Genomic DNA, 27620 nt, shown 5'->3' on the forward strand with positions numbered 1-27620 from the left:
TTCAGTACTTCTAGTGGGACGTATCACTTTGACATGTTCATGTACCAAAATATTTTTAACTACATAGGTAATAATAGCTTTTCTCTCACCTGAAAAGGGGCCAAATTACATTATATACATTGTATGTGGTGGTGGGGGGGGGACAGATCACAGACCCTGGACCACCCAGCTGTAACTGTTAATGTAATCTGAGTCAACTTTCTTGGCTAACAGACATCATGTTATTTACACACCTGTAGTAAAAAGTTAAAATTTGAAAATAATGTTAGAGTGTCTGCAATATTTTAAGTTTAAATAGATGATTTGTCGAAACTGTTTGCTCACCCAGAGCTAGCCCACTAAACATGATGTATCTGTGAATAAAGTTAAAGTTTAAATAGATGATTTGTCGAAACTGTTTGCTCACCCAGAGCTAGGCCACTAAACATGATGTATCTGTGAATAAAGTTAAAGTTTAAATAGATGATTTGTCGAAACTGTTTGCTCACCCAGAGCTAGCCCACTAAACATGATGTATCTGTGAATAAAGTTAAAGTTTAAATAGATGATTTGTCGAAACTGTTTGCTCACCCAGAGCTAGCCCACTAAACATGATGTATCTGTGAATAAAGTTAAAGTTTAAATAGATGATTTGTCGAAACTGTTTGCTCACCCAGAGCTAGGCCACTAAACATGATGTATCTGTGAATAAAGTTAAACGTTTAAATAGATGATTTGTCGAAACTGTTTGCTTTGTTTAATGACACCACTTAGAGCACACCTGGTCATTTTGATACTAGTATATAGTCTGAGAGGACTCATGGTAAATATTTCCAATAGTAGAGCAAGGAATCTTTTGTATGCACCATCATCCCACAGACAGAATTCTGAAAACCATGAGTTATGACGTCAATCATTGTAAAGAATGAGTTATGATGTCACGTGTATGTAGAAATTGTCTAGCCCTCGGGTCGGACAGATTTATCTAGCCTTAGGGTCAGACAGACTTTTCTAGCACCGTGCAAAAGCTGGATAACCCTGTCCAGTGGGCAAGAAAGGACAGTACACATCACGGCCTTTGATATACCTTTCATGTGCACTGGCAAGGGCGAGAAATAGACCACTGCACACACTGACAAGGATTAATCCTAGACCGACCACCCAATTTTGACCTCTAAGCTGCATGATTTTTTTTTCAACATGACAACCAGATTAATTTTGAAGAGGAATATCCTAACTATCAATTTACACCAGTTGTTTGCTTTTAACAAATAGGATTTTGTGGAATTAGCCTCCTGTCTAGAGTCTAGACTATAATCTGTAACAACTGGCCTCGGTGGCATCGTGGTTAGACCATCAGTCTACAGGCTGGTAGGTACTGGGTTCAGATCCCAGTCGAGGCATGGGATTTTTAATCCAGATACAGACTCCAAACCCTGAGTGAGGGCTCCGCAAGGCTCAATGGGTAGGTGTAAATCATTTGCATCGACCAGTGATCCATAACTGATTCAACAAAGGCCATGGTTTGTACTATACTGCCTGTGGGAAGCACAAATAAAAAATCCCTTGATGCTAATCGGAAAGAGTAGCCCATGTAGTGGTGACAGCAGGTTTCCTCTCTCAAAATCTGTGTGGTCCTTAACCATATGTCTGACGCCATATAACCATAAATAAAATGTGTTGAGTGCATCGTTAAATAAAAACATTCCTTTCTTTCTTTCTATAATCTCTAACGACATCACACTTACTGGTATACAATTTTCACGGGTTAAAACTAGAGTCTGTGACTTTAAGGTATTTATTTTGGGGATTCTAGATTATGGTAGCCCCAGTCCTATGGCTAGTGATATTCAATGTTGGGCTAGTAAATAACTACTATTGCCATGCCAGACAGGGCTTCTAGATTATGGTAGCCCCACTCCCATGGCTAGTGATATTCAATGTTGGGCTAGTAAATAACTACCATTGCCATGCCCAACGAGGCTTCTAGATTACGGTAGCCCACTCCTATGGCTAGTGATATTCAATGTTGGGCTAGTAAATAACTACCATTGCCATGCCCGACGAGGCTTCTAGATTACGGTAGCCCCACTCCTATGGCTAGTGATATTCAATGTTGGGCTAGTAAATAACTACTATTGCCATGCCCGACGGCTAGTAAATGTTTTGTAAATATGAATATCCTGCCCCCACCCCAACCCCCAGATGTTAGTGTTTTTAAGCACTGATTCCCTCTTTAGGTGACATAAATATATAATTATTCAGTTATTTAGTAAAATTGTATTAATCTATAGTAAAGTAAGGCTAGTGAATTTTTAATCGTGGCTAGTAAATGTTTTAAATCACTGATCCCATTGCTAGTAGATTTTATACAAATTCTAGAAGCCCTGGTTTTTATACAAAGATATTTAAAGGAAAAAATACCTAGGTAACACAGGGTTAATTTATTCAAGCTTTGAACAACTTGGCTCTAGTTAAGATACTCTAAAGTTAAAGTTTGTTTTGTTTAACGACACCACTAGAGCACATTGATTTAATAATCATTGTCTATTGGATGTCAAACATTTGGTAATTTCGACATATAGTCTTAGAGAGGAAACCCGCTACATTTTTCCATTAGTAGCAAGGGATCTTTTATATGCACCATCTCACAGACAGGGTAGTACATACCACAACCTTTGATATACCAGTCGTGGTGCACTGGCTGGAACGAGAAATAGCCCAGAGATCGATCCCAGACTGATCGCACATCAATCGAGTGATTTACCACTGGGCTACGTCCCACCCTTAAGATACTCTATCACATTACAGCTAAATACTTTACCTGTCTTGAACAAATTTGGCAAAACCAAAATCTGTGATTTTTAAATGTCCGTCGACATCCAGTAATAAGTTCTCCGGCTTCAAGTCTCTATATACAATGGATTTTGAATGGAGGTATTCTAATGCTGAAATAATTTCACATGCGTAGAAATTTGCATCAGAATTGCTGAAGCGTCCGAAGTTGCGCAAATAAGAAAATAGTTCCCCACCAGGCACGTACTCCATTAACATGTACAGAAACTTGTCATCATGGTGGGTCCACAACCTGTAAAAAGATAAATAAACAACTTGTCACAGAAATAAATAACTTTTCCAAAATAAAGAAACAACTTGTCAAATAAAGAAACAACTTGTCAAATAAAGAAACAATTTTTCCTAAATAAATAAACAAACTGGTAAAAAGTAAATAAACAACTTGTCAAATAAAGAAACAACTTGTCAAATAAAGAAACAACTTGTCAAATAAAGAACAATTTTTCCTAAATAAATAAACAACTGGTAAAAAAATAAATAAACAACTTTTCAAAAATAAATAAACAACCTGTCTAAAATAAATAAATAAGAAATAAATAAATAACTTGTAAAATAAATAAACAACATGTTGAAATAAATGACCAACTTGTCAAAAATAAATAAACAACTTGTCAAATAAATAAACAAAAAAAAACAACTGTAAAATAAATAAATAACTTGTAAAATAAATAAATAACTTGTAAAATAAATAAACAACTTGTCTAAAATAAATAAATAATAAATAAATAACTTGTAAAATAAATAAACAACATGTAAAAAATAAATAAACTTGTCAAAAAATAAATAGACAACTTGTAAAATAAATAAATAACTTGTAAAATAAATAAAGAACTTTTTAAATAAATAAATAACTTGTAAAATAAATAAATGACGTGTAAATAAATAAACAACTTGTAAAATTAAAATAAAATTTGTCAAAAATAAACAACTTTTCAACAAAAAAAAACTTGTTAAAAATAAATCAACTTGTTAAAAATAAATGGACTAATGAAAATTAACACTTATTTCTTTCAAATTTAAAACAAAATAACTGAAAGAAAGAAAGAAAGAAAGAAATGTTTTATTTAAAGATGCACTCAACACATTTTATTTACGGTTATATGGCGTCAGACATATGGTTACGGACCATGGTTACTGATAATTAATGTGTCCTGATAAATACTAATTAGTTGGGGGTTTTGTTGGCATTATTGAAATGAATCTAGCCAAGAACCTCTGTCCCGGAGCAAGTCACTGGCTATCCAGAGAAAGGCCCCGGGACGGACATGCTCGAAACTCTAGTGGTATATGAGCATGAAAAAATTATTCAAGTCAAGTTAAGCCAAGAACCAAATAACGCTTGACTGGTCACTGTCATTGGTGCAACAGCAATGCACGTCTTGCAACAAAGTAATTTTTAAACAAAGGATAGCCACTGACAACAAAGTGTGAAGTGATCTTTGACACTAAACAAGTAGTATCTTGTTGTTGTTATGTGATTTTATTTTTTTTGAAATTGGATTAGGTCCCAAATGTTATCACAACTTCACATATCACTACTGCTGATAACTTGGTAACTTGACAAGACTTCTTTTTTTCGCAAATAAGAGCACCATTTCGCCAGGTAGATTAAGCAGAGCTTGTGCTGTCAATAGCCAAATTAGCCATTGGCTAATTTTTACAAAAAATGGCTAATTTTGGGCTTGGAGATATCTTTTTAAGCACTGTCTGTTATTGTTCATTGGGGTATGAATAAAAACAAATCATCTGCAAACTGTGTGAATCAGCAATTAATTTTTTTTTCATACCCAGATGAACGTAAAAAAAATAACAGACCATTCTCGTAATTAAATTTGAAACATACTAACTAATAATAACATTATAATTTATATTTTATGTTTATTTATTTTTTGGCTCTTAAATAATAATAATACTCAATAAGATAAAATACCAATATAAAATGATGTCATCAGATATGACCTTCTCTAACAACGTAATTTTTATATAAAATCGAGAAATTAACAAACTCGCATTGCTATATGGCTGGATCACTGCGATGACATTAAATTGTAATGAACATAATGGAAATTTAATTATTTATTAAGACTTAAAACTAAAATGTATAAGAAAGCACTTACAAATTTACAATTCACGAATGGATGATAATTGTCAAAAAAATTTATAAGACTTAAAAATTAAAATGTATAAGAAAGCACTTTCAAATTTACACTGAATGGATAAAAATTGTAAAAACAAATTGTCTTATAATAAGACAGGGGTTTTAGATTTCACTAATTTGGGCACAAACCTGTATAAGAGAACACTTACAAATTGACAATGAATGGACAACTGCATTGTGAGAGAATGTCTTTAAACTTCACTGTATAAGAGAACACTTACAAATTGACAATGAATGGATGATTACATTGTGAGAGAATGTCTTTAAACTTAACTGTATAAGAGAATTACACTTACAAATTGACAATGAATGGATGATTACATTGTGAGAGAATGTCTTTAAACTTCACTATATAGAGAATTACACTTACAAATTGACAATGAATGGATGATTGCATTGTGAGAGAATGTCTTTAAACTTCACTATATAGAGAATTACACTTACAAATTGACAATGAATGGATGATTACATTGTGAGAGAATGTCTTTAAACTTCACTGTATAAGAGAATTACACTTACAAATTGACAATGAATGGATGATTACATTGTGAGAGAACGTCTTTAAACTTAACTGTATAAGAGAATTACACTTACAAATTGACAATAAATGGATGATTGCATTGTGAGAGAATGTCTTTAAACTTCACTATATAGAGAATTACACTTACAAATTGACAATGAATGGATGATTACATTGTGAGAGAACGTCTTTAAACTTCACTGTATAAGAGAACACTTACAAATTGACAATGAATGGATGATTACATTGTGAGAGAATGTCTTTAAAGTTAACTGTATAAGAGAATTACACTTACAAATTGACAATGAATGGATGATTACATTGTGAGAGAATGTCTTTAAACTTAACTGTATAAGAGAATTACACTTACAAATTGACAATCAATGGATGATTGCATTGTGAGAGAATATCTTTAAACTTCACTATATAGAGAATTACACTTACAAATTGACAATGAATGGATGATTACATTGTGAGAGAATGTTTTTAAACTTCACTGTATAAGACAATGCTTACAAATTGACAATGAATGGATAATTGCATTGTGAGAGAATGTCTTTAAACTTCACTGTATAAGAGAATTACACTTACAAATTGACAATGAATGGATGACTGCACTGTGAGAGAATGTCTTTAAACTTCACTGTATAAGAGAACGCTTATAAATTGACAATGAATGGATAATTGCATTGTGAGAGAATGTCTTTAAACTTCACTGTATAAGAGAACGCTTACAAATGAACAATGAATGGATGATTGCATTGTGAGAGAATGTCTTTAAACTTCACTATATAAGAGAATTACACTTACAAATTGACAATGAATGGATGATTGCATTGTGAGAGAATGTCTTTAAACTTCACTGTATAAGAGAATTACACTTACAAATTGACAATGAATGGATGATTACATTGTGAGAGAATGTCTTTAAACTTCACTGTATAAGAGAATTACACTTACAAATTGACAATGAATGGATGATTACATTGTGAGAGAACGTCTTTAAACTTAACTGTATAAGAGAATTACACTTACAAATTGACAATAAATGGATGATTGCATTGTGAGAGAATGTCTTTAAACTTCACTATATAGAGAATTACACTTACAAATTGACAATGAATGGATGATTACATTGTGAGAGAACGTCTTTAAACTTCACTGTATAAGAGAACACTTACAAATTGACAATGAATGGATGATTACATTGTGAGAGAATGTCTTTAAAGTTAACTGTATAAGAGAATTACACTTACAAATTGACAATGAATGGATGATTACATTGTGAGAGAATGTCTTTAAACTTCACTATATAAGAGAATTACACTTACAAATTGACAATGAATGGATGATTGCATTGTGAGAGAATGTCTTTAAACTTCACTGTATAAGAGAATTACACTTACAAATTGATAATGAATGGATGATTACATTGTGAGAGAATGTCTTTAAACTTCACTATATAAGAGAATTACACTTACAAATTGACAATGAATGGATGATTGCATTGTGAGAGAATGTCTTTAAACTTCACTATATAGAGAATTACACTTACAAATTGACAATGAATGGATGATTACATTGTGAGAGAATGTCTTTAAACTTCACTGTATAAGAGAATTACACTTACAAATTGACAATGAATGGATGATTACATTGTGAGAGAACGTCTTTAAACTTAACTGTATAAGAGAATTACACTTACAAATTGACAATAAATGGATGATTGCATTGTGAGAGAATGTCTTTAAACTTCACTATATAGAGAATTACACTTACAAATTGACAATGAATGGATGATTACATTGTGAGAGAACGTCTTTAAACTTCACTGTATAAGAGAACACTTACAAATTGACAATGAATGGATGATTACATTGTGAGAGAATGTCTTTAAAGTTAACTGTATAAGAGAATTACACTTACAAATTGACAATGAATGGATGATTACATTGTGAGAGAATGTCTTTAAACTTAACTGTATAAGAGAATTACACTTACAAATTGACAATCAATGGATGATTGCATTGTGAGAGAATATCTTTAAACTTCACTATATAGAGAATTACACTTACAAATTGACAATGAATGGATGATTACATTGTGAGAGAATGTTTTTAAACTTCACTGTATAAGACAATGCTTACAAATTGACAATGAATGGATAATTGCATTGTGAGAGAATGTCTTTAAACTTCACTGTATAAGAGAATTACACTTACAAATTGACAATGAATGGATGACTGCACTGTGAGAGAATGTCTTTAAACTTCACTGTATAAGAGAACGCTTATAAATTGACAATGAATGGATAATTGCATTGTGAGAGAATGTCTTTAAACTTCACTGTATAAGAGAACGCTTACAAATGAACAATGAATGGATGATTGCATTGTGAGAGAATGTCTTTAAACTTCACTATATAAGAGAATTACACTTACAAATTGACAATGAATGGATGATTGCATTGTGAGAGAATGTCTTTAAACTTCACTGTATAAGAGAATTACACTTACAAATTGACAATGAATGGATGATTACATTGTGAGAGAATGTCTTTAAACTTCACTGTATAAGAGAATTACACTTACAAATTGACAATGAATGGATGATTACATTGTGAGAGAACGTCTTTAAACTTAACTGTATAAGAGAATTACACTTACAAATTGACAATAAATGGATGATTGCATTGTGAGAGAATGTCTTTAAACTTCACTATATAGAGAATTACACTTACAAATTGACAATGAATGGATGATTACATTGTGAGAGAACGTCTTTAAACTTCACTGTATAAGAGAACACTTACAAATTGACAATGAATGGATGATTACATTGTGAGAGAATGTCTTTAAAGTTAACTGTATAAGAGAATTACACTTACAAATTGACAATGAATGGATGATTACATTGTGAGAGAATGTCTTTAAACTTCACTATATAAGAGAATTACACTTACAAATTGACAATGAATGGATGATTGCATTGTGAGAGAATGTCTTTAAACTTCACTGTATAAGAGAATTACACTTACAAATTGATAATGAATGGATGATTACATTGTGAGAGAATGTCTTTAAACTTCACTATATAAGAGAATTACACTTACAAATTGACAATGAATGGATGATTGCATTGTGAGAGAATGTCTTTTTCATTTTTGATGTGTTCATCTTGTTTCAATCGCATAATGTCTGCCATGGACAGTGCCTTTAATGCATAGTAATCCTTCGAATCTTTGTGCCGGACCAACACCACACGTCCAAATGTCCCAGTACCTGAAAGACAGTAAGCACTCAGTTATTAGATGTTCTAGTCATATACAGTGAAACCCCTATAAACTGAACACCTACGTCCCCATACCTGAAACAAAGTAAACATTCAGTTATCAAATGTTCTAGTCATATACAGTGAAACCACTATAAACTGAACACCTACGTCCCCATACTTGAAACACAGTAAACCTGAAACAAAGTAAACATTCAGTTATCAGATGTTCAAGTGATATACAGTGAAACTTCTGTAAATCGGACACCTACGTCTCCATACTTGAAACAGTAAACATTCAGTTATAAAATGTTCTAGCCATATACAATGAAACCACTATAAATCAGACACCTACGTCCCTGTAACTGAAACATAGTAAACATTCAGTTATAAGATGTTCTAGTCATACTGAGAAAAGAAAAAAAGAAAGAAATGTTTTATTTAATGACGCACTCAACACATTTTATTTACGGTTATATGGCGTCGGACATATGATTACGGACTACACAGTTATTGAGAGAGGAAACCCGCTGTCGCCACTTCGTGGGCTACTCTTTTCGATTAGCAGCAAGGGATCTTTTATACACACCATCTCACAGACAGGACAGTACATACCACAGCCTTTGATATACCAGTCATGGTGCACTGGCTGACAAAAATAATTACTCTTATCATTACTGTACGATTTTCTTAACACTAACCCTAAACTTCACACATTTTCTTTCTCAGGGAGACTGTGGTTGCATTCAATTCCATAGCGCCATACCCAAACATTTCTTTCTGGTAGAAACACTGAAGACACAGCTTCTGTTTAAGACCAACCACAGAATTCAATACCCTGTAGAGTAGGGGGACGGGATGTAGCCCAGTGGTAAAGCACTCGCTTGATGTATGGTCAGTCTAAGATCAATCCCAATTGGTTGGTCCATTGGGCCATTTCTCTTTCCAGCCAGTTCACTACGACTGGTATATCAAAGGTCATGATATGTGCTATCCTGTCTGTGTGATGGTGCATATAAAAGATCCTTTGCTGCTAATGAAAAAATGTTGTCGGTTTGCTCTATATGTCAGAATTATCAAATGTTTGACATTCAATAGCTGATGATTAATAAATGAATGTGCTCTAGTGGTGTCGTTAAACAAAACAAATATTAACTTTAACTTCAGTAGTAGAGCATTCCCCCTTGAAGTGTGATGGGCTATTGGATCTGGGGTGTGACGTAATCCAGTGGCAAAGAGCTCGCTTGATGCGCGGGTCGGTGTGGGATCGATCCCCATCAGTGAGCCCGCCCATTGGGCTATTTCTTATTCCAGCCAGTGCACCATGACTGGTATATCAAAGGCCGTGGTATGTGCTATCCTGTCTGTAGGATGGTGCATATAAAAGATGCCTTGCTGTTAATAAAAAAAAAGAGTAGCCCATGAAATGGTGACAGTGGGTTTCCTCTCTTAATGTGTGTGGTCCTTAACCATATGTCCGATGCCATATAACCGTAAATAAAATGTGTTGAGTGCGTCATTAAATAAAACATTTCCTTCAATGAAATCAGGTTTGGGTTTTTTGTAACTGTCACCAGTATTATAAATACATAGAAAACAATTTTACGAGGTTACAGGACACACAATCTATGTCCATTGAACAGGATGTTAAAATTGTGCTTCGTGTGATATATTTCCATGTCCTGATGCAGCAAAATCATGTTTTACTCAAAATGACATAAATGGACAAATAGCATTTTGGAAATGAACTCTCCCAATTACTGGAGACATATGTCTAACATATGCTATGCTACATAACACTATGTGCCACCTACACTATGGTCTATATCTGGCACAAGATCTGATGGGTTAATTAAGCACTGCATCAACAAATACGTATACGTGTGACATACGAGAATTATTCCATGTGTAGGATATTGCTTCTCTTTAGTTATAGTATCACTTCAGCGTGTTCGGTCAACCCATACATCAGCTAGTGTCTATGAATTCATCAAAGGGATTGTCAATTGTCCAGCCTTCACTACTATGTATAATCAGATCAGTGAATAAAACTGCTCAACAATACTTTTCACAGTGAAATTAATGTATTTATGTGATGTAAACAAGTTGTCCAAAACCATATTAGTATCTAGACTGGCCTTGGTGGTGTCGTGGTTAAGCCAGCGGACATAAGGCTGGCAGGTACTGGGAAATGTTTCATTTAACGACGCATTCAACACATTTTATTTACGTTTATATGGCGTTAGACATATGGTTATGGACCACACAGATATCAAGAGAGGAAACCTGCTGTCACAACTTCATGGGCTACTCTTTTCGTTTAGCAGCAAGGGATCTTTCATATGCATCATCCCACAGACAGGATAACACATACCACAGCCTTTGATATACCAGTCATAGTGCACTGGTTGGAAAGAGAAATAGCCCAAAGGGCCCACAGACAGGGATCGATCAGGCAGGTACTGGGTTCACATGCAGCCCGGTTCCAGCGCTCACCCAAAGCTAGTTTTAACAACTCAATGGGTAGGTGTAAAACCACTACACCCTCTTCTCTCTCGCTAACCAATAACAACTAACCCACTGTCCTGGACAGACTGCCCAGATAGCTGAGGTGTGTGCCCAGGACAGGCTGCTTCATCCTTAATTGGATATAAGCACACGAAAAAACAAGAAGACGAAGTATCTATATGTCACTGAACAACTATATCTACATTCCACTCTGCGGACGTATTACTATTTTTATTGTCTGTGAATATTCTGGGGATGGACAATTAATCCATATATAAGTAATATGTTCTGTGTAGAGCCAGGATTTTATATTCCAACTTGTCATGAACAGCCCTAACTGAAAAGGAATTGTAATAAAGTAAAGTTTGTTCTGTTTAACAACAACACTTGAGCACATAATTAATCATCGGATATTGGATATAAAATATTTAGTAATTCTGACACGTAGTCATCAGAGGAAATCTGCTGCATTTTTCCTAATGCAGCAAGAAATCTTTTATATGCACTTTCTCACAGACAGGAAAACACATACCACAGCCTTTGTCCAGTTGTGGTGCACTGGTTGGAATGAGAGAAAAAAAACAATTAGTTGAATGGATCCACCAAGGTGGTTAGATCCTGCGAAGCAAGCACCTCAAGCGAGCACTCAACCGACTGAGCTAAATACCTCCCCTAGAATTGTAATAATTTGAATGACTATTTTTGTGTGTAACCAAGGTAGTCAAACCTGCTTAGAACTGTTATATCCCAAGCTAGCAACTTAACCCCACATTTTTCCCTGATTTACTAAGCAGATGAGAGATTTAGCCACATTGTTAAGATTGTCATCTAGCAGTTTGATTTGGTGGTTCACACCCTGTATACAAATGACTGTATGTGTATTTTAACCAGTATGTAAGCAGTCCAGTTTGTTATAAAGGTCACTCTATAGTTCCATCTCATCAGTGTGGAGACAGGCAACTCATCTGCTAACTGTATGTTTATGCTTACATCCAATTAAGATTCAAACTCGCTATCCTGGGCACACACTTCAGAGCTCTATCCACTGGCGTAGGAAGTGGATGGGGGTGGTGGTGGGGGGGGGGGGGGTGCATGTGTCCCCCGATTTTTCTTGATTCTTGATCCAGTAGCAGCAGCAATAGTATATATATATATATATATATATATATATATATATATATATATATATATATACAGTTGAATCCCGTTGGCTTGAACCTATTCAGTACTTGAGAAAGTGTTCAACCCATCGGGTAGTTCGACCGAACCATTCGATCAACATCAGATATTTCCGTGACATCAGTTAGAAAGTTACATATTATTTTGGTAACTGCAAACTTAAAAATTTCATCAATGTGTTATATAGCAAAATATCTGAGTGAAAGAATTTGTTAGAAATTACGCCGATTGTGTGATGCAGAAGCCCTTGAAGGTATTAATTAAATATGTGGTTGCTGAAGTGACGACGGCGAGTTGCCCATTGTTTCATTTAAAACTGGTCTTGCAGACGTGTTCAAAGTAACGCTTTATGTTGAGACCCGTGTGTGCACTAATTGTTTGATTGGTGTCATGGTTCATCTAATTGTTACTGTAACACTAGCTGTACTTGAAAGATCATTACCGATAGCCGCCTAACAAACAACATAAAGAAAGGATTGCATGGCGATTCCCCAATTCATCTATAGTTCATTCTGCCTAAATAATTCATCCGTAGGTTGTAATAACCAACTGCGCAAGCACAGCAATAATTGATCCTTTTCGGTGGTTTCCCATTCAATATCTGATGGATCACCAGTTCGAGGGAAATATAGCTAATAACACAGACGGGACTGATAATTTAGTTCGGGCGAAGGCTTATAGTCGACCCTGAATGTGTTCGACCCATCAACAGTTAATATAAGGGTTTACTGAACAAAAAACTCAGGACTTCATTTTTGGTTCGAGCGTTGCGGTGTGTTCGACCCTTCCAAGGTCGAGCCAACGAGATTCTACTGTATATATATTTATTTATATGTATTTGTGCCCCTCACTTTTTGGCACCTTCCTATGCCACTGCTATCTATACAGACGGCAGTATACAGTCCATGTATTTCCATCATTCTACTCATAATATTATTTGTAATCCAAGTAAAGATGCATAGTATTTCGTTTGTAACCATATATGTAGCTGTTTGGTAGTAATACAAATATGAATAACAATGACACCACTAGAGCACAATGATTTATTAATCATCGGCTACTGGATGTCAAACATTTGGTCATTTTGACATGTAGTCTCAGAGAAGAAAACCCGCTACATTTTTTTTCAATTAGTAACAGATCTTTTATATGCACTATCCCACAGACAGGATAGCACATACCACAGCCTTTGATATACCAGCTGTGGTGCACTGGCTGGAATGAGAAACAGCCTAATGGGCCCAATGATGGAATATGAATAAATGCCGTAATCCAGATTTTGGCACTTTCATTTAATGTGGGCAAAAATCAGCATGCTCCCCCACCCCTACCCCCGAAAAAAAATGGAAGCCCATACGCCTATGCTGGCTGTATGTAGGAAGGGTCTGTTTTATAGTATAAAGGTCAGTGTAGGTTTCTGTCTCTGGAGTTATCTATATACTAGACAGGCTTCAACGCTGATAGGTATATGCAGTATTCCACGGTCTAAAAATAGCAGTCTGCAGCATGTGCAGCTATCAAGAGTGATGCTAAAAATAGATCCCATGCATACAGCGTACTTATCACCTCCGCAAAATGCATGCAGCATGCATGGCTTGTAATCAATTTGTATCTGACTCTGGTGGCTTGCATAACACTCCCATATAGTTGATGTAATTCTAAAAATCTGGCCTAAGTGATATACATGTATATTATACATATTTTACATATTCTATATATATATTCATTAAGAATGTGTATTATGGTAATTTTTGTGTATCACGATACATCATGTTAAGCAGGGAACATTTTTTTTTCTCAAAAATGTTGATTAGCAACTTTCGTTTAATGTTTTAATATTATGTATGAAATTGGCACAGTGAATCACAATGCGATACTGAACAAAATGTTCTCTGTTATGTATATGCTGTACCATGATACATATTATTATGCATGTTATTTATAACGGAATCACCAATAGAAGAAGTAGTTTGTTTTGTTGAACAACACCACTACAGCACATTGATTTCTTAATCATTGGCTATTGGATGTCAAACATTTGGTAATTTTGACAGTCTTAGAGAGGAAATCCGCTACATTTTTCTATTAATAGCAAGGGATCTTTTATATGCACCATCCCACAGATACACGGCCTTGATATACCAGTCGTGGTGCAATGGCTGGAATGAGAAATAGCCCAATGGGCCCACCGACAGGGATCGATCCCAGACCGACCGTGCATCGAGCGGGCGCTTTACCACTGGGCTATGTCCCACCTTATTTATAATGGGAGTCACCAGTATTTTAACGACACCACTAGAGCACATTGATTTATTAATCATCGGCTATTGGATGTAAAACATTTGTTAATTCTGACGCATCATCTTAGAGAGGAATCCTCATCATTGCATTTTTTTAAAATAATTTCTACAGTGGCATCGTGGTTAAGCCATCGCACATAAGGCTGGTACATGTAGGTACAGGCTTTGCAGCTCCCACCTAGAGCGACTTTTAGATGTAAGTGTAAGTAGGTAGGTGTAAGGCCACTACACCCCTCTTCTCTCTCACTAACCACCAACAATTAATAACTAACCCACTGTCCTGGACAGACAGCCCAGAAAGCTAAAGTGTGTGCCAAGGACAGCGTGCTTGAATGTTAATTAGATATAAGCGTGAAAATAAATTGAAATGATAATGAAATGAATCTGCTGGACCGGCCTCGGTGGTGTCGTAGTTAATCCATCGGACATAAGACTGGTAGGTATACGGTTCGCAGCCCGGTACCGGCTCTCACCTGGAGCGAGTTTTAACGACTCAGTGGGTAGGTGTAAGACCACTACACTCTCTTCTCTCTCACTAACCACTAACATTAGGCTGGTAGGTACAGGGTTCGCAGCCCGGTACCGGCTCTCACCTGGAGCGAGTTTTAACGACTCAGTGGGTAGGTGTAAGACCACTACACTCTCTTCTCTCTCACTAACCACTAACATAAGGCTGGTAGGTACAGGGTTCGCAGCCTGGTACCGGCTCTCACCTGGAGCGAGTTTTAACGACTCAATAGGAAGGTGTAAGACCACCACATCCTCTTCTCTCTCGCTAACCACTAACAATTGACAACTATCACACTGTCCTGGACAGACAGCCTAGATAGCTGAGGTGTGTGCCCAGGACAGCCTGCTTGAACCTCACTAGGATATAAGCACGAAAATAAGTTAAAATGAATATGAAAATTACTATCACTTTTTTTTTTTTTCTTCTTTTTCTTTTCTTTTTTTCAGCATGCACTCTAGAAGTGTAAATTACTGTCTATTTGGTGTGAACATGTGTTGGTTAATTTTGTACAGATAACTGTATCTCTCTAAACTGCCAATAAGCTAGTGTGCATGTTTGAGCCTACTCAATCTCCCTGCACTTTCACAGTATTAGCTGCGTAAATCAAGTTAAGCTACCGGCAGTTGAAGGGAGTGCAGTTTGTAGATTTTACTTACACATGCTACAACCGACTTTCAAACAAATTACCACTGCTGTTGTACTGTTGTATACCACGGTCTACAACCTTGAAACACCATGCAGATAGCTAAATTAAATTAAACCATGTTCTCTTTTTATTGTTTTTCAATTACAGTAAAGTACTTTTAGAACATATACACTTTAAGACAACCTACCGGTTAGAACGAACTGATTGTAAAGTCCTGTTTTTTTCCCCTATATAGTATTAATAAATTTTAATGTACAGAACCAGCTATGTATAGCTAATTACGGTAACTGTTAAAATGAACCAATTTGTTTTGTCAAAATTGTGAATTTCAGAGAGAGAGAGAGAGAGAGAGAGAGAGAGAGAGAGAGAGAGAGAGAGAGAGAGATATTAGATGTCAAACAAATATATAATTATGTAAAAACACAATGTAAAGCTAAATATTCATGTCCAACTTCCAAACTTTGTAACTCAAATATAGCATAAAACATATATTTATCTAACTTCATGTTTTGGAATGAATGAATATTTAAGGACACCCCAGCACAAAAGTACACATTGGCTATTGGGTGGAATATAGAGGTTCTGGCGAGGTTTTGAAAGTTCATTTTAAAAAATTCCATTTACGAGACAAAACCAAAGTACAGTGAAACCTGCTATAGTGGCCACCTGTATTAAGCAGCCACCTGTGTTAAGTGGCCATATGTTTATTCTCCCAACTCATCTAATATAGCATAAACTGACCTGTAATAAACAGCCACCTGCTTAAAATGTCATTTTTCAATACTCTCTTTAGCAGTTGCTTAACAGAGGTTTGTCTGTACGTACTTATAAATAATATTCATATTTAACCATGTGCAAACAAACACACACAGAGTAATATAGACTTACACAATAGCAGACAACCACCACCGAGCTCTGTGAATAGTTGTAGGTCAACACACAGTTTACACAGCAATATTTACTCAGTACAAAAATCTGCCAAACTGACTGGCATGCTCTAATCCATAAGGAAAACTAAACTAAAGTTTGTTTTGTTTTAGTGAATACCACTAGAGCACACTGATTAATTAATCATCGGCTATTTGATGTCAAATACTTTTTGATAAGTAATCCTAGAGGAAACCTACTACACCGTTTTCCATTAGCACCATCACACAGACAGGATAACACATACCACTGCCTTTGATATACCAGTCATGGTACATTGGCTGGAACAAGAAATAGCCCAATGGACCCACCAACGGGGATTGATCCTAGACTGACCGTGCATCAAGTGAGAACTTTAACACTGGCCTTGTATAACAAAGGCCATTTTACATACTATCCTGTCTGTAGCATGGTGCATATTAAAAAATCCCTTAGTAGCATGGGATCTTTTATATGCACCATCATACAGACAGTCTAGCACATGCCACGGCCTTTGATAGACCAGTCGTGGTGCACTGGCTGGAATGAAAAATAGCCCAATGGGCCCACTGACAGGGATCGATCCTAAATTGACTGTGCATCAGACAAAGAAAGAAAGAAATGTTTTATTTAACAACACACTCGACACATTTTAATCACGGTTATATGGCATCAGACATATGGTTAAGGACCACACAGATATTGAGAGGAAACCCGCTGTCGACACTTAATGGGCTACTCTGTCCGATTAGCAGCAGGGATCTTTTATATGCACCATCCCACAGACAGGATAGCACATACCACGGCCTTCGATATACCAGCTTTGGTGCACTGGCTGTGACAAGAAATAGCCAAATGGGCCCACTGACGGGGATCGATCCCTGACCGACCACGCATCGAGCGAGCGCTTTATCACTGGGCTACGTCTCGCCCCTGTGCATCAGACAAGCACTTTACAACCAATATACAAGGTGGAGGGGGAAACATGTGATTGGGGTAGCAATTGTGGGGTAGCAATCTTTCCTCTCATAGGTACACCAAAACTGTTGCGACCCTGTACTCTATATTACAGCGACTGGCCTCAGTGGCATCGTGGTTAGGCCACCGGTCTACAGGCTGGTAGGTACTGGGTTCAGATCCCAGTCGAGGCATGGGATTTTTAATCCAGATACTGACTCCAAACCCTGAGTGAGTGCTCCGCAAGGCTCAATGGGTAGGTGTAAACCACTTGCACTGACAGTGATCCATAACTGGTTCAACAAAGGCCATGGTTTGCCTGTGGGAAGCGCAAATAAAAGATCCCTTTCTGCTAAGTGGAAAGAGTAGCCCATGTAGTGGTGACAGCGGGTTTCCTCTCAACATCTGTGTGGTCCGTAACCATATGTCTCACGCCATATAACCGGAAATAAAATGTGTTGAATGTGTCGTTAAATAAAACATTTCTTTCTTTCTATATTACAGGAACATCAATGTGCTCTAGTGGTGTCGTTAAAGAAAACAAACTTTAAACAAACTTTTAAACTATATTACAGGAGGGCAGGATTTTGCTGTCGCTTGAGTGCTCACTTGAGGTGCTTGCGTTGCAGGATCGAACCATCATGGTGGATCCATTCAAGTCATTGTGTTTTCTCTCGTTCCAACCAGTGCACCACAAAAAGTAAAGGCGTGGTATGTGCTTTTCTGCCTGTGGCAAAGTGCATATAAAAGATCCCTTGCTACATTAGGAAAAATGTAGCGGAATTCCTCCGATTTACCACATGTTTGACATCCAATAGCCGATGACTGATTAATCAATGTGCTCTAGTGGTGTCGTTAAACAAAACAAACTTTAGTTTTCTCTTTAAGACTATAGGTAAAAAATTTATCAAAAGCGTCACACATCCAATAGCCAATGATTAATTAATCAATGTGCTCTAGTGGTGTCATTAAACAAAACAAACTTCAACTTTATTACAGCATCAAGCCCACATCTAGGTGACACCAACCTGACTGGGGGCGGGACGTAGCCCAGTGGTAAAGCGCTCGCTTGATGCGCAGTCGGTTTAGGATCGATCTCCGTCGTTGGGCTATTTCTCGCTCCAGCCAGTGCACAACGACTGGTACATCAAAGGCTGTTGTATGTGCCATCCTGTCTATGGGTTAGTGCATATAAAAGATCCCTTGATGCTAATGGAAAAAAGAGTAGCCCATGAAGTGGCGACAGCGGGTTTCCTCTCTCAATATCTGTGTGGTCCTTAACCATATGTCTGATGCCATATAACATTAACTAAAATGTGTTGAGTGCGTCGTTAAATAACACATTTCTTTTCTTTTTTTTAGTGGTGTCGTTAAACGAAAGAAGCTTTTAACTTTATTACAGCATTAAGTCCACATCAAGGTGACATCGACCTGACTGGCAGTGCATGAGAACGCTTGATGCTCGAGTTGGCACAACTGCTTGCGTGCATTCTCAAACGGCCATCAAAGCAGCACCGAATTATAAATACAATCATGTCTAATTTTGTCGCTGATAGTAGTTCACAAGGTGTTGTTAATTATACCCTAGCTAGTCTGCCAATTTAGACACCAGCACATGTGTGCTTAATAACACTGCCTTTCTGTCACACTAACACACTCATTTGTGGTAGTTATATGAGTACTATGTAATGTAATGTAGTACTTAATATTAATACACTACTGAACAGAGTACAACCTACAAAATACACCAAGTGAAGAAAAAGTTTTAAAAGTTTGGTTTATATAACAACATCACTAGAGCACATTGATTTATTAATCATGGGCTATTGAATGTCAAACATTTGGTAATTTTGGCTGGTAAAGTGAGCACTTTACCACTGGGCTAATCTCCCCCATGTACCATCACAACAACTAAAAACAACAACACAACAAACACACAAAAAACCCACACAAAAAAACCATTTGTGGTTATCTACATGTATTTCTGCACATGATAGGAACAGGTTAAGAGATGAAAGGATGCTGCCAGGTGCTGAATTAATCTGTGTAGTACTATCTTTAAAGCTGTGATTATTTTTTTTATTACCCGACCTTTCAGAATAGATCATGAACATTATTTTTCTTCCCATGACATGTCATTCTTCGACATCCTTTAGGTGCAGCTGTTTATCTCTGTCACATAAAAGTGTATTAAATGGGACATATTTTCCATCATGCCACAACTGATTTGTGAAACAGTGTATTACAAAACATGGTGGAAGACATATTATGGCAGTAGACCATATACCAGATATTGACAGTGAAAAAAAAAAAGTGTTCGTTTTATTTAACGACACCACTAGAGCACATTGATTTATTAAACATCAGCTATTGGATGTAAAATATATGGTCATTTTCACATAGTTTTATAGAGAAAACCTGCTACAATTTTCCATTAGTAGCAAGAGATCTTTTATACGCGCCATCCAGCAGACAGGATAGAACATACCATGGCCTTAGATATACCAGTCATGGTGCACTGGCTGGAAGGAGAAATAGCCCAATGGCCCCACCAACAGGGATTGATCCTAGACCCTCCGTGCATCAGGCAAGCTCTTTACCACTGGGATATGCCCCACCCCATGAATTGCAAAACATCTTTGTCATATCATGGCAGTAGACCATTATACCAGATATATCTTTATTAAGATCTGTTGTCCACCTCCCTCTGATCCACTTGGGTATTTGTTGTCCGTTAGATCAAAGGTTGTCCTGCCTATGTAAAGGATTCCTGGCTTTTTTGATGGAGTAATCTATGCTCCCTATCTGTCTCTCTTTCTCTTTTCTTTCTTTTACTAATACTCTCTGCCTCTCCCTCCTTCCCTCTCTTTCTCTCTATCCCCTCTCTCCATCTGTCTTTGCCCTCTTTCCATTTCTCTCCAGGAGTCTCTCTCTCTCTCTCCATTCTTCATTATATATATATATATATATATATATATATATATATATATATATATCTCCCTCTCTCTCTCCCTCCCTCCCTCCCTCCCTCATCCATATCTCATCGGACCAACTGTCAAAATAACCATGTTAGACATCACACAACCATAGTAATAGTTTAAAAAGTGCTAAGTAAGAAGTCGCTAAATCATTTTCCATCTCTGCTGATCTGTGTTTATCCATCTGAACCGGAGAGTATATTTAGTTGAAGATTGCCATCAACTGAGACCCCGAGTTCCCAGTTTACACTTCTCCCTTCTAATTATATCCTCACTTCGCTCTGCTTTTCTCTTTTACCTCCACATTCTGACACTCTCTGACAGGTGCAGTGCTATTTTGAGAGAGTGCTGCTCTTTCACAACTCTGTTGTCAGTGGCTTTATCAAGTTGTAAACTGCCAATGGCAGATCAACTTCCTTGTGGCACCACAGATCATTCACCTCTGTGTTGTGTGCATGTCTCAGTCTGTTGATACACTGGACTATATGAGTGACGATTGGAAAAATGATGGATGGATGGATGGATGAATGTATGGATGTATGGATGTATGGATGGATGGATGGACAAATAGATGGACGGATGGATGGACAGATATGCAGATGGATGGATGGATGGATGAATATTGTGTGCATGTCTGTTGATACACTGGGGTATATGAGTGTTGATTGGTAAAAATAATGGATGGATGGATGAATGTATGGATGGATGGATGAATGAATGAATGAATGTATGGATGGATGGATGAATGTATGGATGGATGGATGGATGGATGGATATTGTGTTATCGTCTTTTGAAATACTGGGGTATATGAGTGACGACTGGACAAAATTATGGATGGTTGGTTAGTTGGATGGTTGGATGGATGGATGGATGGATGGATGGATAGACGGACGGATGGATGGATGGATGAGTGGATAGGTGGATGGATGGATGGATGGATGGATGGATGGTTGGTTGGTTGGTTGGTTGGATGGATGGATGGATGGATGGATGGATGGATGGATAACTGGTTGGTTGGATGGATGGATGGATGGATGGACGGACGGAAAAAAAAATTCATTTCAGGTATGAGGTATAAAATAAAAACATTAAAAGTGAAGCCATCTTGATTGAATTAACAGCAGACTGGTCACCGAGATATCGTCAATGTTATCTCGGTTCTCAACTCATGCTGGATATTTCCCATAACACCTTTACTTGCAGGAAATATCAGCATCTATCTCGCAAGAACAACCCTCAAATGTCTTAACCTTTTTCTCCATCTATTGGGATATTCACCGCCGAGTTTATCATCGGTTCATCCTCGTTACACAGTGATGAGAAAGAACGAAAAAAACCTATATACCAGGCTGCAAAATGACCGGGTTCGCATCGCAAAAAGTGATGCAAAATTGTAACAATGACTAGCAGTTTGCGATGCATGTTTTTTGTAACCAAATTGATCTTTGAATTGAGATCGCGGGAGAAGAACGCACTTAGGGGTGTCGATTTTCCGTGATCGCAGCCAAGGTAACTGATTCGCCAATGATAAACATTTTTAAAATTTATCTCAGTGTACAACCTTCTCGCGTGTGTTAGAAAATAGAAAATACTGTCGGAATACGCGGAGTATGTTTGACGTTTTAACAAGAACAGTGACGTAACGTACTAGTTGCTACGTCATCGTGGTAACCTAATTTGCAAGCAGCTATGACCTTGTACACTGAACTTGTTGTCTACCGTGCACGCAAATATATTATGTTCACGAATTAAATATACCGCGAAAATTGCGAACATGCTGATAGCTCCGCAAATTTAATTACGCGTGAACTTATTTCCGATTTAGCTTTGAATAATGCCTATAGATACAAAACGCATAGCGCATCGCATGCACTTTATTTTTATCGTCAAATTACCTGCCACGTGGTTTTATACTACAAGTGACACTCTGTGCTATGCATGATCTGCGTTCAGCGATAGCCAGTAGTCAAAATGTCTGTTAATTATTTTAACCGGTTGTTGAAGTGGTCGTTCGGTTTAACTTGTTGCGTCAAAAACAGTCAGGCAAACATTAGCGACAAACGGCTGGCTGGACTCACGTCTGGTATCTCGTGACTACGAGATTTCAGTTTGTTGTTTTCACACTGATTATTCTCATATTCGATACATACTTGTGGCTTTCGTTATTTGTAAACCTGAATGCAACCTATGAATACTACTAATAAATAGTATTTGGTCTAGTTTGTGATTTTTCAAGTTTTCTGCATCATGTATTATCAGACACACATGCGGCATGTATTATCAGACATACATGCGGACAAGACTAACGGCACGGGGACCGCATAGCGAGAATGTCTCGAGTATAATTATATCGTACGTGAAACTGTCATTGAAAGGAGTTCAGTTGATATTGGTCGTTTTTATTTTATTATTGGCAAAAACTATCGTGAAAATGTAAAATGAAAGCTTGATCGCGAATTATTTTAGCCGCGAAAATGTTTGCGTATACATACGGTATTATCGACTAATTAACAGCTTGGCGTTTTTAGTTGCGAATTGCCTCGGCAAATAATGTTCCGGTAAAATACGTATATATATCGTTTAAGAATTGTCAATTTTCATAACAAACATGAACACCGAATACGTTGGAATGATCAGTCAAATGAGGAATTTTTCTCGGGCTTCAATCGCACTTTGGATTAGACATACAAATCAACTCAGGAAAGACTAAAAAATCACTTTGAACAAGTTAGATGACCAAGCTGCTTAGCATAACTATTGACAAATATTATTCAGAAATATGTTGTACTATAAAAATTAAACCCTGACATTTCTATGCTATTTTCTATATAGCCAAAAAAAATCAAAGTGAGATTCTCTGGGTGTGTGTGTGGAGGGGGAGGCAACTGCCCCCCTTGACCTCCGGAGGATACGGCCTTGTAAACAAGTGACAGTGATGACCCTTCACATGTACTGTTCTGTACTTGTTTTATTTTGGGGTAAGAAGCCCACAATACAGATACATGTATAAGAAATATGCAATATTATTGAAAAGAATGTGTTTTATTCATGTTTACTCATTTTATTAAAGTGCTAATCAAATTCCAATAGTTGCTAATCAATTCTCCATCCAGTAGGAAAAACTGCTAATCAAAATTTTAAAAACAAATTGCACCCTGTATACACAGGGATACTTGACGAGCTCATTTGAGTGTTTTGACACAAACGTTGTCATATTGCTCAGTTGTACAAACATCAGTATATCTTCTTTGCGAACTCCAAAATATGGAAATTGGCAAAGATCGTGTTCTGGAAATGAATTCTTCGTTGCTTTAACAACACCTCAAAACTATTTTGTCTCTAAGCTATTCTTTCAGTAAAAGTCTGTAAATACATTTTAGTTTGAAAAGATGGTTTAATTCATCTTAATTCATCTTAAACCTGGTTTTTGAAAATAATTATGTAAGAAATAGAATATTACATGTGCAGTCTTGTTCAGGGAAAAAAGAAGTTTGTTTTGTTTAACAACACCACTAGAGCACACTGATTTATTAATCATTGGCTACTGAATGTCAAACATATGGTCATTTTGATACAATCATAGAGAGGAAACCTGCTATATTTTTTCCATTAGTATCAAGGGATCTTTTATATGCATCATCCCACAGACAGGATAACACATACCACAGCCATTGTTATACGCTGGATATTTCCCGTAACACTTTTACTATGGCTAGTTTGTCTCGATAAGCTATTCTTTCAGTAAAAGTATGTAAATACATTTTAGTTGGAAAAGATGTTTTAATTCATCTTAAACCTGGTTTTTGAGGATATGTAAGAAATAGAATATTACTTGTGCAGTCTTCTTCAGGAAAAAAGAAGAAGTTTGTTTTGTTTAAAAACACCACTAGAGCACATTGATTTATTAATCATTGGTTATTGAATGTCAAACATATATGGTAATTTTGACACAATCATAGAGAGGAAATCCATTATATTTTTCAATTAGTAGCAAGGGATTTTTTATATGCACCATCCCACAGACAGGATAGCACATACCACGGCCTTTGACATACTAGTTGTGGTGCACTGGCTGGAAAGAGAAATAGCCCAATGTGCCCATTGACAGGGATCGATCCTAGACTGACTGTGCATCAGGCGAACGCTTTACCACTGGGCTACGTCTCACCCTATCTTCTTCAGGAAAGGTGAGTGATCACTCTTGCTCACCTCCACACTCGCCTGAAAAAGTTTAGGAAGGGAAGGAAGGAAATGGTTTATTTAACGACGCACTCAACACATTTTATTTACGGCTATATGGCGTCGGACACATGGTTAAGGATCACACAGATATTGAGAGAGAAAACCTGCTGTCGCCACTTCATCTGTGGCAAGTGATCTCATCATCATTCCTAGACAGGATAGCACATACCACAGCCTTTGATGTATCAGTCATGGTTGCATGGCTGAAAAATTTTAGGAAGGGAAGCATTTGAAACTTCATGGAAATGCTTTACACGACGCACTCAACACATTTTATTTTACGGCTGACATGGCGTCGGCCACATGGTTGAAGGAGTCACAAAATAGATATTGTTAGATAGGAGGTAACCTGCTGTCGCCACTTCAATACTACTCTTTCCGAACATGCCCCTTGTTAGATAGGCAAGTAGGTAATCTAGTTATATGCATCATTCCACTAGACAGTTTAGAACATAGCACAGCCTTTGATGTATCAGTCATGGTGCACTGGCTGAAGCGAGAATTTTAGGAAGGGAAGCATTTGAAACTTCATGTGATTGCTCACCTTGCACTATTTCAGGTGAGCGATCTTCAGCTCACCTTGATTTTACGAAGACTGACATGAGTGGCCCCATGGTTAATAATTAGTCTTACAAGTCGTTTCAAAATATATCCATCCCACTTGTTAGATAGGCAGGTAGGTAACTAGTCTAACGTGCTCATATACCACTAGGGTTTCGAACATGCCACTTGTTAGATAGGCAGGTAGGTAACTAGTCTAACGTGCTCATATACCACTAGGGTTTCGAACATGCCACTTGTTAGATATGTTTTAACACCACTCATAAGATAAATGTAGTTGACAGGAAATTTGTGTAGTATGTTCTATATACACTCTCTCTATGTTTAAGGGGGCGGGACGTAGCCCAGTGGTAAATTGCTCACTTGATGCACAGTCGGTCTGGGATCAATCCCTCTCTGTGGACCCATTGGGCTATTTCTCGTTCCAGCCAGTGCACCATGACTGGTATATCAAAGGCTGTGGTGTGTGCTATCCTGTCTGTGGGATGGTGCTTGCATATAAAATATATCTTGCTACTAATGGAACAATGTAGCAGGTTTCCTCTCTAAGACTATACATCAAAATTCCCAAATGTTTGACATCCAATAGCCGGTGATTAAATAAATAAATGTGCTCTAGTGGTGTCGTTAAACAAAACAAACTTTGATAACCATGTTGATAATGCTCCAAAGGATGGTGATTAATAAATCAATGTGCTCTAATGGTATTGTTAAACAACAGAAATTCTCTCTCTCTCTCTCTCTCTCTCTCTCTCTCTCTCTCTCTCTCTCTCTCTCTCTCTCCTCTCTCTCTCCTTCCCCACAAGTGTCAAAATAACAACATAATAATATTTGGCAACAAAAAGCAAAATATGTGGTGGCAACATGTTTCTTCCCTCTCTCTCCCCTCTCTCTCTCCCCCACCTTTCTCTATCTCTGTCTCTCTCCATTCTCTCTATCTGTATTCCCTCTCTCCCCTCTCTCTCCCCCTCTCTCTCTCTCTCTCTCTCTCTCTCTCTCTCTCTCTCTCTCTCTCTCTCTCTCTCTCTCTCTCTCTCTCTCTCTCCATGTCAAAAAATCCACATACAAGTATAATAGACACCAAACACCAAACAGCCATAGCTTAGAATGTCTCAGGTGAGATGTCCTTAAACAAATATTTCTTTCCTCTCCACCATCCCTTTTGATCCAGCAGATGTAATAACAATAGAGATAGTGAATAACTGACATTAGCAGAAATGTTCTCTTTAAAAGAAAGAATTCTCTTCGCCAAGACCACAGTATGTGTATACATCCAACTTGCTCCTGAATTCACCGAGCCAACACAATTCCACGTTCTGACAATTCTGTGTCAACAAAAATTTCCAAACTTAGAAACAAGAATACATGCAACACCATCTGGCTGCCCTTACAATAAATATGGCTGGTCTTTAGAGAAAGTTGTATATAAACAAAAACGGCCAGTGGAACAAAATTTATTAAGGATTAGGCCAGAGAGAGAGAGAGACAGAGACAGACATACATACATACAGACAGACAGACAGACAGACAGACAGAGAGAGAGAGAGAGAGAGAGAGAGAGAGAGAGACAAAGACAAAGAGAGAGAGAAAGAGAGAGAGAGAGAGAGACAGAGAGAGACAGAGAGAGAGAGAGAGAGAGAGAGAGAGAGAGAGAGAGAGATTGAACGATTGAAATAATATGCACACAAACAGTTTACCATGAGATACAGTAAAACATGTCTTAACCGGATCAAAGTTTGTTTGTTTGTTTTGTTTAATGACACCACTAGACACATTGATTGATTCATTCATTAGGGTATTTGTCCAAATTTTTTTTTAAAGTGGCTAATTTAAATGACTTTTTATTAGCTAAATGCTGAATATTGTGCACACATTGTATAAAACTTAGCAACGGATAATTTGGCAATGGGTCGGGCGAGTACTGAAATAAATGACCAAATGTTTGACATCCAATGAGCTCTAGTGGTGTCAATAAACAATTTATCCAACCTTTTCCACACTGATTGACTTCAAGTGGTTTATTAGCCTAACTTGTGCTGTAATGGAGA

The 27620-nt window shown here is 37.1% G+C and overlaps 1 protein-coding gene across 1 annotated transcript in view; it reads right to left on the reverse strand.

Moving 5' to 3' along the window:
• Window positions 1-27620, reverse strand: part of LOC121371770 (cAMP-dependent protein kinase catalytic subunit PRKX-like) — a 45488-nt gene that overhangs the window by 11438 nt on the left and 6430 nt on the right. Inside the window, exons 2-3 of the mRNA XM_041497907.1 lie at window positions 8626-8794; window positions 2804-3067 (exon numbers count right to left, since the gene is read on the reverse strand). Coding sequence (XP_041353841.1) covers window positions 2804-3067; window positions 8626-8794 — 433 coding nt within the window. The remainder of the gene's footprint in view (window positions 1-2803; window positions 3068-8625; window positions 8795-27620) is intronic.

The sequence above is a fragment of the Gigantopelta aegis genome, chromosome 1 (genome assembly GCF_016097555.1).
Source record: "Gigantopelta aegis isolate Gae_Host chromosome 1, Gae_host_genome, whole genome shotgun sequence".
In the NCBI taxonomy this organism is placed as follows: Eukaryota; Metazoa; Mollusca; class Gastropoda; order Neomphalida; family Peltospiridae; genus Gigantopelta; species Gigantopelta aegis.